The 16,402-nt window shown below is 37.7% G+C and overlaps 1 protein-coding gene across 3 annotated transcripts in view; it reads left to right on the plus strand.

Moving 5' to 3' along the window:
• The window catches only part of CBL (Cbl proto-oncogene), an 89,628-nt gene that overhangs the window by 54,598 nt on the left and 18,628 nt on the right, over window positions 1-16,402 (plus strand). The window contains exons 3-13 of one of the 3 annotated variants that reach the window (XM_082342749.1): window positions 29-175; window positions 1,999-2,155; window positions 2,987-3,108; window positions 3,446-3,583; window positions 5,243-5,330; window positions 6,154-6,285; window positions 6,498-6,701; window positions 11,575-11,634; window positions 12,279-12,410; window positions 12,497-12,877; window positions 14,632-14,726. In XM_082342749.1, the coding sequence (XP_082198875.1) occupies window positions 29-175; window positions 1,999-2,155; window positions 2,987-3,108; window positions 3,446-3,583; window positions 5,243-5,330; window positions 6,154-6,285; window positions 6,498-6,701; window positions 11,575-11,634; window positions 12,279-12,410; window positions 12,497-12,877; window positions 14,632-14,726 (1,656 nt within the window). The remainder of the gene's footprint in view (window positions 1-28; window positions 176-1,998; window positions 2,156-2,986; window positions 3,109-3,445; window positions 3,584-5,242; window positions 5,331-6,153; window positions 6,286-6,497; window positions 6,702-11,574; window positions 11,635-12,278; window positions 12,411-12,496; window positions 12,878-14,631; window positions 14,727-16,402) is intronic. The other 2 variants (XM_082342751.1, XM_082342750.1) reach the window with 2 other exon arrangements.

The raw sequence follows: 16,402 nt of genomic DNA on the forward strand, positions 1-16,402 counted from the left end.
TAATCATTGCACTTCTGATCATTTGTAGGCGAAACCTAACCAAACTGTCCCTGATCTTCAGCCACATGCTGGCAGAACTAAAAGGAATCTTTCCAAGTGGACTCTTTCAGGGAGACACATTTCGGATTACTAAAGCAGATGCTGCAGAATTTTGGAGGAAAGCTTTTGGGGAAAAGTAAGACTCAAAATAATGAATTTGAACTATGAAGAACTGAAGCTTGTGTTTTGGGTTTTTGTTTAGTTTTTTATTGATGGAATATTTAAAACATGGGAAACAGAAAAATAATATGTGTGTACCTACTTCCCAACCTTTTTTGCTCTGATTATTTTTTTTAAAAGAAATAAACCTTTGCAGTTCCGTTGAAACCCACGCTCTTTGATTGAATGCTCTTCTCTTTCTTTGCTCATCCATTATGCTGTTAATGGACATTTACATTTCAAACTATTTGCTATTGCAAAACAGTGCTGCAGAAAGCAAAATTGTATTTGTCTTCATATGCAAGAGTTTCTCAATAGTTACATACCTAGAAGTGGAATTGCTGAGTCAGGGGGTTTCACATCTTCTGCTTTGCCAAATATTGCCTAATTGCTTTCCACAGTGGTTGTACCAGTTTATATTCCTATAAGTAGTGTACACATGTTCCAGTAGCTCTGCAATTTGACTAACACTGATGATATGAATTGGTATCATATTTTGCGTTATATTCCTAAATGACAAGGGAGCTTGAGCACCTTTTCACATTTGTCACCAATCAAGATTCTTATTCTGACCTTCCTATTCCTATTCCTGACTTGTCCATTTTCCTATTGAGTTGTTTGTCTTTTTCCTCTTGTAAGATACTAACTCTTTGTTAGTCACTTACATTAGAGATATTTTCTCCTAGTCTACAGCTTGTCTTTCCACTTTGTTATATCGTCTTTTTGATATTCAGAAGTCTTACATTATATAGACAGTTTTATGAGACAAGTTTATGTTTCTAAGTATTAATATAAATATTCTTGAATAGCCTCTGAAATTTTGGTTCAAAGAACTGAAAAGGTAGAAAACAATAAAATTTTTCAGTTGAATATACAGATCCTATTGTAAATCTCCCTTTAAATGCTTTCTTGCTTTCTTTTTAATTGAAATATAGTTGACGCACACTATTAAGTTAGTTTCAGGTATATACTACATATTGATTTGACGTTTGTTAAACGCTTGATTTATTTTAAAAAATCATGTTTAAACATTAAATATAGAATAATTAATGATTTTTAAAAACTTAGTTGAAGAGAATGGGAATGAGTTTAACTTTTTCCTTTAACTTAATAACTAGCTACATTAGAAAAGAGCTTGAAACGCCACTTGTTCTCTTACTTTCAGGCAGGTGAATACATAAACTTTTCAAAGGCAATGAGATTTTATTTTATTTTTTAAGATCTTGAGAAATAGAAATCCCACAATATCTTTTGCTAGCCATATCTGGGGTTTAATCATTCTTATGTTAAATAATTTCTTCTTCATCTCTATCAGAACTCTGTTCTTCCTGTACCTTAAGCCTATATTCCTCTAGTGAAGTCCTTGATAGTGTGGGTTCCTCAAAAGAACACAGAGTGTTTTATGTGCTTTTAAGAAGTTAAACACAAGCTTTCAGTTAGTAAAGATCTGGACACAGGTTACATCTGTTATACAAAAGGATAATCTTATCTCTCTTTCCAATGCTTCTCTAATAGAACAAATGTCTGAAGAAAGATGAGAAAGGGAATGAACTTGTGGCATTCTGCCAAAGAAAAGTAGAAAAAGATGTCTCTATTATTAATTTATTCATTAGAAAGTTAAGAAATGTATCATTTATGCCCTTTCTGTTCTCAATGTAAAATATAGTTGAGCTTCTTTAAGAAAATTGAAATTGATATTGAGAGCTTAATGTGGCTCTCTTTTCCTTGAATGTAGCAATGCCTGAAATTATCTGTTATCTCACTCTGTGCCTTCTCTCCTACCCCCCACTCCCATCCTAGGACAATAGTACCTTGGAAGAGCTTCAGACAGGCCCTTCATGAAGTACATCCCATCAGTTCTGGGCTGGAGGCCATGGCTCTGAAATCCACTATTGATCTGACCTGCAATGATTATATTTCAGTGTTTGAATTTGACATCTTTACACGACTCTTTCAGGTAGGATACTAAAATGTTGGCTAAACTAGTTATTGCTATTTTTCTGAAGAGAAACCTTTTTAAAAAATAACATTTGGACATTTGGGATTTTTGCCTATTTTGAAAATATTTTTATTCATTCTAGAAACTATATCCAAAAAAAAAAAAAAGGTTAAAACTACTTTGTATTTTATATATACATATATTTTTTTGTAAAAAGAATAACTATATAATCTGCTTTATTCCCCTCACATGTATAATCTTTCTCTATTATTAAATATTCTTCTTTGCATCATTTTAATGGTTGTAGAACATCCTAAAGATGGGTATAATATATTTAATGAGTTCTGTTATTGAACATTTATGTATGTTTCTAGCTTTTTCTCCTATGCTATTGAAATTCTTGATTGTTAATACTGAGATGTATTGATGCTTCACAAAGAACTCATTTCTTTCTTTTTCTAAAAACAATGGGTGGATATGCCACCTTGCATAAACCTTTATTTGAAACTTCTTACTTGCACATCTAGGCCTTGCCCTGTTTCTCTGTTTTTGTTTGTTGTTTAGCCTCACTACTGTTGGTTAGAGCTGCTTGGAAATTTTCTGAATTTCATTTTGTACAGTTAAGTTTCTCCCTATAAGCATGTGTAATTTTCTTCTTAGCTTTTCAGAGTTCTTATTTCCCAAACATGTTTGTCTTCCCTTAAAGTAACAACATGATTGAAAATATGTGACACTAAATGGAGAATTTATAATTGAGAATTCAGGTTGTTTTTCCTTTTGTTCTTCATTGCTCTGAGGCTGGTTGTATGTCTTGAGCCAAATGGTCTGATTGATCTCTTGTTTCCTTAGCCCTGGTCTTCTTTGCTCAGGAACTGGAACAGTCTTGCTGTAACTCATCCTGGTTACATGGCTTTCCTGACATATGATGAAGTGAAAGCTCGGCTCCAGAAATTCATTCACAAACCTGGCAGGTCAGTGCAATGAAGCAAAGAGGTTTATTCACTTGAACTTTATTCTCCTGTGACCTTTGCTGAAATAGAGGAAATATGATCTTTTACTAGTTCCCCAGTGACCACATTTCTGCGTCAGGATTGATGTCTGTCTATCAGAGGAATTGACTTATTCAGATACTATGATTTGATAAATGCTTTCAAGCCACTTAAGAATTGAGCTTATATGTCTTTTGCTTTTGGTCTGAAGCCACTGAAGAATCTATTATTGATGGTCCTTTTGATTTTTGTCTCTGTCTTGTCTTTCCACCCTAATGCAAGCGTGTATATTAAAGATTTTGTTTCTCTCTGTTCTCAGTTACATTTTCCGGCTGAGCTGTACTCGTCTGGGTCAGTGGGCTATTGGGTATGTCACTGCTGATGGGAACATTCTCCAGACAATCCCTCACAATAAACCTCTCTTCCAAGCGCTGATTGATGGCTTCAGGGAAGGCTTGTGAGTACATACTGTTTTCCATCTGCTAGAGTCTAGGAACTTAGGGGCTGTAAAACTGCATCATTAATGACTTTATTCCAGGTTTCTTCTACAGATAAAGATTCAGTACACATATTGACAGGTTATATTGTTTGGATTTTCAGCTTCAGTAGGACTTTTTTTTTTTTTTTTAATATTTCAGCTTACTTTTTTTTTTTTTTAAACTTTGGGTTTGTTTATTTTATTTATTTATAGCTGTGTTGGGTCTTCGTCTCTGTGCGAGGGCTTTCTCCAGTCGTGGCAAGTGGGGGCCACTCCTCATCGTGGTGCGCGGGCCTCCCACCATCGCGGCCTCTCTTGTTGCGGAGCACAGGCTCCAGACGCGCAGGCTCAGCAATTGTGGCTCACGGGCCCAGCCGCTCCGCGGCACGCGGGATCCTCCCAGACCAGGGCTCGAACCCGCGTCCCCTGCACCGGCAGGCAGACTCTCAACCACTGCGCCAGGGAAGCCCCCAGTAGGACTTTTGTTTTTATTTTGAAAGGATTCCTTGAGTGAAATTATTTTTCTCTACTACTTCACTTGTTACCCTGAGTAAATTTTATCTTTCTTTTTTTCTAAATGTTAATTTATTTTCAAATCTATACTAGATTTTAAAATATACCAATTAGCAGAAAACGTTACCTGTTATTTGACTAGCCAACATTAGAATGATTAGATGTTCCTGATGGCAGCAGGCTCAATGGCCTTCATCTGCCTTCATCCTAACTTCGTTTTGATTCAGCAGCATTTCTTCAGGCTATGGGCTTTTGTAACCTCTGCTAATATTTATGACTAAGTTCTTATTTATTCCAGAATTGCTATTCCTTTTGGAATTCAAATTGATTATCAGTTGGTAAGCACTAAAAATACTAACAGTTGACCAGGTATCAGAAAACTACTTGTGTTTTAAAGTGATTAGGAAAATCCATTTTCCATTATGCATCATCTTCTACAGTAACATTGGAGCTGAAAGGGGTACTTCCCCAAATGTCAGAGCAGTTTGATGCTAGAAGCTTCCTGGTAGTTGATCTTGGTGGCTTAATTTGCTTCTTGTTACATTTCTTTTAAATTAACAGACTTCTCTGGTGGTCCAGTGGTTAAATTAGTGTCTCTCAGTGTTAAATCTGTAAACAAAGGTATTTCAGGTCTTTGGTCAAAGCAAATGTCGTTTAAATTAAGAATTTACACTTTGTGGCCATCCACAGATTAAAATAGGAGTTAGTAAACTGCGGCCCACAGACTCGGTGTTTTGGTACAGCCTGCATCTAAGATAGTTTTTCCTTTTTAAGGTGTTGTTAAAAAAACAACCAAAGAAGAATATGTGACATAGACTTAATGCGGCTTGCACAGCCTGAAATATTTACTCTCTGGTCCTCTACAAAAAAGTTTGTCAATCCCTTGATTAAAATAGAGCCTGTGGCATTGTGCCCTGGAGAAAGAATATCAATGTTTGGAGAGTATCTTCTTGGAACTGATCTGTGTTATTTAATTTTTTTGAAGTACTAGTAAAATTTATCTTTGCACTTATGCAAAATTGCCCTTTTAGAATGAGAGAATTCCTAGATTAACATTTGTCTATATTAGTAAGCAGTGATAAATTGGCTTCAATAGAACCCCAAGATTGGTTACTCTTTTTATAGCTATTTGTTCCCTGATGGACGGAATCAGAATCCAGACCTGACAGGCTTATGTGAACCAACTCCCCAAGACCACATCAAAGTGACCCAGGTGAACTTTGTTTTAAATTATAACCATATTACTAGAGCCAAGCTTTTGTATATTACTTTGCAGAACTGACAGTAGAATTATATTAAGTGATTGGAACACTTAAATTTTAAACCATTGGCTAGATTAGTGAATTTAAGTGTGTGTGGTTTCTTTTCCTTTTTTTAAATAAATTTATTTATTTTAATTTTTTTTGGCTGCATTGGGTCTTCGTTGCAGCGAGTGGGGGCTACTCTTCGTTGCTGTGCGCGGGCTTCTCATTGCAGTGGCTTCTCTTGGTTGCAGAGCACGGGCTCTAGGCACGTGGGCTTCAGTAGTTGTGGCTTGCTGGCTCTAGAGCATAGGCTCAGTAGTTGTGGCACATGGGCTTAGTTGCTCCACGGCATGTGGGATTTTCCCGGACCAGGGCTTGAACCTGTGTCCCCTGCATTGGCAGGCAGATTCTTAACCACTGCGAGACCAGGAAAATCCTGTGTGGTTTCTTTTTAAACTGTGCTTCTTAAAATAGGACCAAAGGACTTCTCTGGTGGTCCAGTGGTTAAGACTCCGTGCTTCCATTGCAGGGGGCACAGATTCGATCCCCGGTCTGGGAACTAAGATCCCACATGCTGCAGGGTGCGGCCAAAAAAAAAAAAAAAAAAGTAGGACCAAGACTAGGTGCTTTCTGTTTTAATTGAACACTGTTGTGACACATTTATACAAGCAAAATTAGTATTAAAAGTAACAGTTTTCAATTTTCCTGTTTTTAGCATTTACAGTTGCAGTCATTCATTCAACAAATATTTGCAATAGGCTGAATAATCTCTTAATTTCTTTTTAATCAAAGGAACAATATGAATTATACTGTGAGATGGGCTCCACATTCCAGCTGTGTAAAATATGTGCTGAAAATGATAAAGATGTAAAGATTGAACCCTGTGGACACCTCATGTGCACATCCTGTCTAACATCCTGGCAGGTATGGATCCAAACCATGCTTTTTCTCAGCTAAGTAATGACAATGAAGAATTGGGGATTATATATCCTTTATGGATATAAAGAATGGCCTGGTTTGTGGGGTAGGTTCTAAACTTTTGATTCTTTTTTTGTTTCTAGGAAATGTATTTTTAGTGGACGAATATTTTGAGAACTTTCAGATGTGTCTGTTACCATCTCCTGTTTCCTTTGCAGGAATCAGAAGGCCAGGGCTGTCCCTTCTGCCGATGTGAAATTAAAGGTACTGAGCCCATTGTGGTTGATCCCTTTGATCCTAGAGGAAGTGGCAGCCTGTTGAGGCAAGGAGCAGAGGGAGCTCCCTCCCCAAATTATGATGATGATGATGATGAACGAGCTGATGATTCTCTCTTCATGATGAAGGAATTGGCTGGTGCCAAGGTAAGCTTCAGTTTAAGAGACTGTGGCAAAATCCATTATCAGTTGTGTCCTAAAGCAATAGAGCACTTAATGACATCCAAAATACAAGGATTTTAACTCATAATCCTATACTGATACATATTCATGTAACCCTATGAGTAGATATTACTGTTATCCTCATTTAGCAGTGGGAGAAACCAAGGCACAGTGAGGTTAAGGAATTTGCTGAAGGTCACACAGCTAGTAAGTCGAACCAGAATCCGTGGCCAGACATTCCGGCTTCAAGGCCCATGCTCTTATTGTCTGTATGCTAGAACTGGGCTCTATTCAGATTGCTTGGTGGAGAAAATGAAGGGTGAGTAAAAGAATTGGACCCATTTTGCTACTGTGAATAGAATATTTTCTCCTTGTCTTTTTTTCTAACGGAGTCTTGGCATTGGAAAGTTAGGTTTGGGCGGGAGAAATGAGGCACCATTAACAACCAAATAAATGGCAACTACAGTGATTGGAGGGTGATAGGAGGTACCATACAGAAACTAAACAAACTAGAAAGGTCCTAGTAAAGATGGGAAAGATAAAGGCTAAGAAAGGATGTGACCAAGTTCTGTTACGTCAGTGGTAGGGTAAAACAGGGATTTATTCACTAATTAGAAGTAAGGCAGTCATTGAAGATTTTAATAAATATAGGGCAAACGGAGGTTCTAATTTGCTGTCAGTTCTCTAGTTTGGACTGTTATAACTTCATAGGAGGCATTTTTTTGTACAAAAGAAGCTTTCTTTTATATCAGCACCTGACTGCCTGGCACATAGTAGGTGCTCAATAAATATTGAAAGGATGGATTCTATCTCTTAAATGATTGTATCCAGTGTATCTTTTCCTTTCTGTCCTCAATGCCACTGCCTTATTTCAGGCTTTTACAATCATTTGTTCGCCCCGCTTCCAGAGTCATTGATCTACAGCACATGCCTTGACTACCTCATTCCTTTACTTCACACTCTTTAATGACTTCTCATTACTTAGTGGATTAATAAGTCCATTCTCTTTTCTAGGCACTTTGCCCTGGTAATCCTTTCCACTTTGTATTTTGTAATCCAGCAAGGCTGAACCACTAAAAAGTTCTCCATGCTTTTGTCTTGATAGTTTCTATGTAATTTAGCTTAGTTTTCATTTCCTAGGAAACCTTTCCATACTCTACCCTGTTTCCCTCACCCCCAAGACCCACAAGTAATCTAGGTCTGGTCAAGTGTTTCTGGGATGCTATGAATATGTCTGCCATAGAACTTATCACCTTGTAATATTATATTAAAAGTATTTCCCGGGAATTCCCTGGCGGTCCAGTGGTTAGGGCTCCGCGCTTCTGCTGCAGGGGGCACCTGTTCGATCCCTTGCTGGGGAACTAAGATCCTGCATGCCACGTGGCGTGGCCAAAAAAAAAACAAAAAAAAGTATCCGCAGGGGATTGGGTCCTGGAGTCCCAGCAGATAAAAAAATCTGCAGATACCCAAGTCCCTTATATAAAATGGCACAGTGCAATGAATACAGTCAGCCTTCCTTACTCATTTGGGTTTGGCAGAATTCAGTTCCTTGCCAGTCATAGAATTAAGATCCCCGTTTCCTTGCTGGTTGTCAGCTAACGGTATTTTTTAGGGGCCAGCTCCATTCTTTGGCTCCTGGACTCCTTTCCTCCTCCTTCAGTCATGAAGGTTCTCAACTTTTAAGGACTTATGTGATTAGATTGGACCCACTTGGATAATCCAGGATAATTCCCCTATCTCAAGACACATACCCTTAATCACATCAGCAAAGTTCCTTTTGCCAAGTAAGATAACAGATTCGAAGATTCTAGGTTTTAGGGCATGAACATCTTCCTGTGGGAGAGGGGACCATGATCATTATTCTGTCTACTACAGTCCATATAACAGAATGCTCTGCAGAATGAATTCAGTTTACATATACTTAAGTGGAAAGCTGTCAATGTGTATTAAATTAAAAAAACAACTGTATATTATATATAATATCACCTTATTTCTGTTAAAATTATTTAGTTGCAAAAGAATTATTTTAACATGCATGGGGGGAAATTTGGATGACTACACATCACATTACTATTATTTCTGAGGCTACAGGATCAGAGGACTTTCATTTTATGGTATGTTTGAATTTTTCACAGTTAACACATATTACTTTTGCAAGCTGTTTATTGTGCTAGTTAAGTAGCTCTCTTGAGTGCTATATGGGATAAGAAACCTAAGACAAAGGCCCAAGAGGAGAAAGTAGTTTTATTTGGGAAGAGACTATATATACAGGTGAAACACTATTTAATACAAGCCAGGCAGTGCACATTATCCTAAATTGTTGGGTACACAGTCTAAGTGCTTTAGGACTTTAGAGGAAAGAAGAAAATTAACAGTTTTTTCTGTAGCTAATATATATAAATGAGATTAAATTTACTCATTTAAATAAAAGTAATAAATGCATACTGTAAAAATTCAAGTAGAAAAAAAAAACAGCTTCATCTATTGTTTTGCACTTGGCTATTCTGTAATTCATTTAGTCTCTTCTTAATGGACATTCCTGTTGTTTCCAGGCTTACACATATGGACATTCTTTTGCAAGTCTCTCTGTAGGGTAAATTTCTAATAGTGGAATTGCTAGATTAGAGTATGTGCATTTAAACTCTTTGAGAGAGGAGAGGGATATAATTAGTGGTGGGGCACATGGGAATTTCAGAAAGCCATGGTGTTTCATTTCTTAGCTGAATGGTAGGTTCTAAGAGGGTGTTTCATCTTTAATTATTCTTTGTACCTTATAGTTCATTATCTACTTTATATGAATAAAATACTGGAATAAAAATATCTTAACTTTTTTTGGATAGACATTAAAATTTGTTCCCAATTTTTTGTCCTAAAGTCACTCCCAAAGTATTCTTTTAAGTTTAAAAGAATTGCTAAAAGGCTTACAGAAATGTCAGTTCCCTGCTTCTACCCCCTCTAACTCCTGTGTCCCATTCAGATTTTTCGGTTCTTAAAGCTTTTCCTTAACCATATACTATACTGCTTTCTCTTGATTCTGCAATATTAGTTATCTGTTTAGAAAAGGATTTAAATGTCTTATCTCCCTCCTTCCTACTCCCTATCTTCCAACTATAGTTAATTTGAATGTTTTTTGGTTCTGTCAGTATTCAGTGTTTAAGTGATTTTTGCTCCCTATTGTATCAAGTAATATACTATAATGTGTTGATAATTACTTTTGCTTTCTTTTACAACCTTCTGCTTTTCTGAAATAATTGATTTGCTTTTATTTCCTTAGTGTTCAGTTTGTACCTGTCACTACCACGTCTTACCAAACATCCTCTTGATATGATTTTCTGTGGAGTAAATTCTATTAACATATTAATATAGTAGATATTATGTAATATAGTATACTAATATATGAGAGTCTGCCATGTTTTGGCTCCAGTCTGGACTGGTTTTTCGCTGGGTGTGCTGCATTCCATGTCACCCTGAGGTGTCTCCCCTCACCATCATCGTGGGACTTCATTGCCTCTCCTTTGTGTTGGAGTGCCTGTTTCTTAACTCCCATGTTTTTATGTTTCTTGCTTTAACTTCCTTATTTGGGTGGAGTATGCCCTCAAAATAGCTTTCTGTGAAAAGGTGAGAGGTGAAATTTTTGAGACGTTTGATATCTTAAAATGTCTCTATTCAACCCTCAAACTGACTAGGTACAGAATTCTAGGTTGAAAAAAAAATTCAGCTCTATGAATTGTTACAGCCTCAGTGACTTCTAGTTTCTAGTGTATTTTTGCTCTTTAGTACCCCCTTTCCCTCCATCCTCAGAAGCCTTTAGGATATTTTCCTTATCCTTGATTCCCTGAAAATTTAAGTGTTTTACTGGTTGGTTGATTGGTTATTAGTTTTCTTTTCTTTCTTTGGGCTAGCTATGCAGTGAATGCTTTCTATATGGATATTTATGTCCCTTAGGTCTTAGAAATATTCTTGTATTATTTCTTTGATAATTTCTTCCCCATATGTGCTTTTATCCTTTTCTGGAACTTTATTGTATGTTGAGATAAAAGAACATCTCATGGGTCGGTTATGATATTGAAACATGAATTGAAGAATATGATTAGCTCAGTCCTCTGCCCTTTAGGAATGAGAAGGAGGGACGGATGGTGGGAGGGATCAAAATAGGCAGAGAGGGCCTTCCAAATTGAGAAACAGCTTGAACAAAGTTAAGGAGGTAGGAATTCCAACACAGGGCATTATGGAAAATGCTGTTGGTTAGGGAGACCAAATTAGAGAGACCTGAGAAAGCCAGGCAGGAAAGTGACATTTTGTGACATGGGAAAGTGGAAGTTACTGATGGATAGTTTTTGAACCATTAGTGAGTATTTAAGGATGGTTAAGCTGGTAATGGTGAGCAAAATGATTTGGTGAGATAAGAAACTAGAAGTTGGGAGAATCACTAGAAGGGGGTTTTAATAAATCAGGTCTGAGGTTGGTAAGTAGAATGAAAAGGAAGATATAGATATGAGATTATTTTATGGAAAAATCAACATGATACAGTGACTAGATATTGATGATGAAGTGACAGTTAGTTTGACTAATAACTTTTCACTTCCTTAACCCTTGAGGTGTTTAGCTGCTCATGCTGCATTAACATGGAGCCCGTTTTCTTAAGCATGAGTAAAAGCAAGTAGCTGATGATGCAGCCTTTTTTTCCCTCGTTCACCTCCCAGCATTAATGATAGGACTCAGTATGGGGATGGTTGTTTCTCTGTCATCTTACATAAGTGCTTGTAGTACATATTTGCCTATTTTCCATCTATTTTGCTTTTAGGGAATGCAAATGTGAATTAGTATTTTGTATAAATTCTTGTATATCTCTTGACAGCTTACTTGGACAAGCTTATCAGCTACTCATCACCCTGCTGTAGGCAGGGAAATGGAAAAGGTTATACATTTATTTGTTTCTTTTGATTTGGCACCTCAATTTTTAGAATACAAATTGACAAAAAAAAAATTATCCCTTTTAATTACTGAATTGAAATAACATTTCTTTGGAAGAACTAAAGATGCTTTTTAGTAATACCATTGATCATTTTCTCCTATAAATCTCTCTTTTTCTTTTAATCATAATAACCCATGGAGAATTTATTAACTTTGATTTCTTTCCTCATTCTGCCCCTTAATCATTATTTTCCTAGGTGATTTGTTGAGAGGTTAATGTATGCCCCTTTCTTTTAATATGGTTTTCTGTTTTTAATCTTGAAAAGATTTTTTCTTTTTCTGAAGAGGAAAATATGGGAAATTGTAAAGTTTTCTAAAATTATAAGCTAGGAAGCTTTTTATGTAGCACAGCCTTTTCTAGATATTACATTTTGCCTGTAGCTTGCATCTGCATGGTATTTCTGTGATTGAGAGCGCCCTCTTCTGGTGACATAGAAATAATTCAGGCAGCGCTACCTTAAGCCAAAGTCAGGCTCATTGGTATATTCTGTGTTCATGTAGTACTTGTTGTGTACATCTTTCGGAGGAGTTGAGAGATGCCACTCCTCCAGACAAGAATAACCTATTAGGAACTTTTTTTTGTGTTAGGTGGAACGACCTCCTTCTCCATTCTCCATGGCCCCACAAGCTTCCCTTCCCCCAGTGCCACCACGGCTTGACCTTCTACAACAGCGAATATCTATTCCTTCAAGTGCTTCTGGTCTTGGAACTGCTTCTAAGGTAAAGCATTATCCATTTCTACGTTTTCTGATTCTTTGTTGTGGATTAGTGGGGTTTGATTGATTGCTTCCATCATGCTTCCACAGGCTCCTTCTGGCTCCCTTCATAAGGACAAACCATTACCAATACCTCCCACTCTTCGAGATCTTCCACCACCACCCCCTCCAGACCGGCCATATTCTGGTGGAGCAGAAACCCGGCCTCAGAGACGCCCCTTGCCTTGTACACCAGGCGACTGTCCGTCCAGAGACAAACTGCCCCCTGTCCCCTCTGGCCGCGCCGGAGAAGCATCATGGCTGCCTCGGCCAATCCCCAAAGTACCAGTAGTTGCCCCAAACCCTAGTGACCCCTGGACAGGGAGAGAATTAACCAACCGGCACTCACTTCCATTTTCCTTGCCCTCACAAATGGAACCCAGAACCGATGTGTCTAGGCTCGGAAGCACATTCAGTCTGGATACCTCCATGGTGAGTCCTGATTTTGAAATTATTTATCTTAATAACAAACATTCGTGGATGACATTGAATGGGTCAGTTTTGTGGTATGTTTTGTACAGGATTCAGGGATAATATTAATCCCTACCCTCAAGAAGTGTATATATTAATATGTTTGTTAATGCAATAAATGTGTTTCTGTGTGTGTATGCCATGAGTAGTATAAATAGAAAACACTTCAGTTTTAAAGAAAGGAGAGATTATTTCTAGATAGAGCAATCATGAGGGCTTATGGAAAGAGTGGCATCTGAATTTGAAGTATTCTTTCCAAAGTGGATACAGTTTTAAAATAGACCTACAATGACAGAGATGCTCAAGATGTATTGTGGGATAAGAAGTAGTTTAATTTGAGAGAAACAGAAATTTTGTGTATCAGAGTAGGAAAAAGGGCTAGAAAGGAGCATTGCTGCTAGATTAGAGCACTTTGTATACCCCCTTCCAAAAGAATTGGAATTTATTTGGTATAAATGAAGAGTACCTGAAGATTAAATTAGTGGAGTGACGTGACCAAAATGATGGTTTAAAGAGAGGAATCTAGGAGTAGTATGCAGAGTGGATTGGAAAGAGAATAGATTGAAAAAAGGGAGGTTAGCAGTCCATTGGATAAGCATGAGATAATGGGTCCAGAACGGGGGGTGGGAGAGGTATATTCCTTCTTTTGTTATTTTGTTTATGCACTCAGCAAAAAAGTTTGCCCTCACAAAGTTAACATTCCACTGGAGGAAAGATGGAAAATAAACAAGATAAGTTACAAAACATGTAAGATAGTGGATGCCGACGAATGCTGTGGAGAAAAATAGGGTAAAAACAGGGTATAGGGAAAGTTGGGATGGGGCAGGCACATGGAGGGATGGGGTACAATTCTGAGCAAAGACCTGGAGTAGTGTGGGGAGTGACCTGGAGCAACGCGGGATGAGGGAAGAGCAAGTGAGTTTGGGAGAGTCTATTTGAGGAATAACAAAGGGGTCTCATATAGCTGGTACTGGGTAAACAAGGGGAAGAATCCTGGTCTAGGAGCAGGAGGGGGAGCCAGTTTAGGTCGAGGCTTTAGGGAGCATGAAACAAAGACCCCGAAAGGCTTGAAAGCAGTCAGTGGGTGGAAAAAAGGATGAAAAATCGCATACACACACATATACACATGCACACACCCCAGAGGTTTTGAACCTGGCTAACTAGCAACAGACCTGTTGAATTTGAGATGAGCCATTGAAGGAAGAATTGTCCAGTAGGTAGTTAGAAATCCAAGAAAAAGATGGAATTGGAGGGTGAAGTTGAGAAATGCTATGGTCCTTAAATGAACTATGTATTTCTTGGTTGAAAGGGAAAGGGGAGGGTAACTTAGCATTTAAGTGGCGTTTATGTGATAGGCAGTCTAATTAGTGAGAGTGGATTAGGTTTGACTTTCTGGTGGCATCAGTATAGAAAGATGTATAGATTTTTTAAGCTAGAATGGTATTTGTGCAGGCAGCCAGTTTCCTCAAATCTTTCTAGAATTAGAACAAACAAAAAAAAAACCCATTTCCTTGGCTCTTTTTAGTACTGTCTCCCTAAGCCTTACATTTGAACTTTCAACTATACTTTTGTCCCATATAATAATCCTTAAGCATGGCATTGGGGGTGAGGTCTGTGTCTGTGTGATTGTTCTTGTTATTTTGAATAGATTAAGTAAGTAAGAGGAGATACTTAGCTGTATTAAGAAGGTTCTTTTTTAACACTTTTCTTTCCAGAATATGAATAGCAGCCCATTAGCAGGTCCAGAGTGTGAGCATCCCAAAATCAAACCTTCTGCATCTGCCAACGCCATTTATTCTCTGGCTGCCAGGTAAGTTTACTAAAACTGTATTTCATACAGTAGAGTTGATACTTTTAAACAACTTATTTGTAGAAAATTTAGAAAACCCGGAAGAGTATAAAGAAGAAAATTAAAATTGACCTGTATTTCCATTATGTAAAAATTATCATGTTTCGGCCTGTTTCTTTCCATTATTTTCTTGGTGTATATGTACATAGATCAGTCTTGCTGGGGCTCATCAATTTTATTAATCTTTTCAAAGAAGCAATTTTGGTTGGGTTTTGCTTTTTGTTTTTTAAATATTTATTTATTTGGCTGCACCGGGTCTTAGTTGAGGCACATGGGTTCTAGTTCCCTGACCAGGGATTGAACCCGGGCCCCCTGCATTGGGAGCATGGAGTCTTAACCACTGGACCACCAGGGAAGTCCCTAAAAGAAATTTTTTAAAAAGCCAACCGGGGCACTTTCACAGTGTGGCCAAAAACAAAAAACAACAACAACAAAAAGGTCGGCAGCAATCATTTGACCACATATGTGAGGATTTATTGATACTTCTAGGGTTTCCACTCTATTCCATCAGTCTATATGCCTGTCTTTATGCCAACACCACACTCTTTTTTTTTAAAAATATGTTTTATTTTATTTATTTATTTTTGGTTGCGTTGGGTCTTCGTTGCTGCGTGCAGGCTTTCTCTAGTTGTGGCGAGTGAGGGCTATTCTTCGTTGCAGTGTGCGGGCTTCTCATTGTGGTGGCTTCTCATTGTGGTGGCTTCTCTTGTTGCGGAGCAAGGGCTCTAGGGCGCAGACTCAGTAGTTGTGGCTCACGGGCTTAGTTGCTCCGCGGCATGTGGGATCTTCTCAGACCAGGGGTCGAACCTGTGTCCCCTGCATTGGCAGGCAGATTCTCAACCACTGCGCCACCAGGGAAGTCCCTATTCAGATTTTCTATTTCTTCATGATTTATTCTTGGTAAGTCTGTGTCTCTAGGAATTTGTCTATTTCATCTAGATTATGTAATTTTTTGGTGTACAATTATTTGTAACACTCTCTTATCCTTTTTGTTTATGTATAATCAGTAGTAATGTCCCCACTTTCATTTCGATTTTAGTAATTTGAGTCTTCTCTCTTTTTTCTTAGTCCATCTAGATAAAGTTTGTCAGTTTTGTTGATTTTTTTGAAGAACCATTTTCTCTTATTTTTCTATCCTCTATTTTATTTATCTCTGTTCTGATCTATGTTATTTCTTTCCTATTTCTTTTCTAGCCTAGGGTTGGTTGGTTTGTTTTTCTGGTTCCTTAAGTTGTAAAGTTAGATTATTGATTTGAGATCTTATTTTTTAATGTAAGCATTTATAGCTATAAATTTCCCCCCTTAGCACTGCTTTTTGCTGTGTCCCATAAGTTTTGGTATGTTGTGTTTTTGTTTTCATTCACCTTTAAATATTTTCTAATATCTCTTGTAATTTCTTCTTTGATCCATTGGTTACTGTTTGAAGGTGGGGATATTGAATAATATCCCCCAAAATGAGAAGAAACTTGGAGACCAAAAAACAAAGCAAGCAACTCCGTAAAGTACAATCATGAAGTTTATTGTGGGTAACTTATATACAGGCAGTATCAGGCAGACTGCCATCCAGAGGCATTTGCAGCTGTACTACACTTCACCGAAACGGGTACAGGAGAATTTAGAGGGGCTAAAGCTAAAGA

The sequence above is a fragment of the Balaenoptera borealis genome (genome assembly GCF_965194805.1).
Source record: "Balaenoptera borealis genome assembly, chromosome: 11".
NCBI lineage: Eukaryota > Metazoa > Chordata > Mammalia > Artiodactyla > Balaenopteridae > Balaenoptera > Balaenoptera borealis.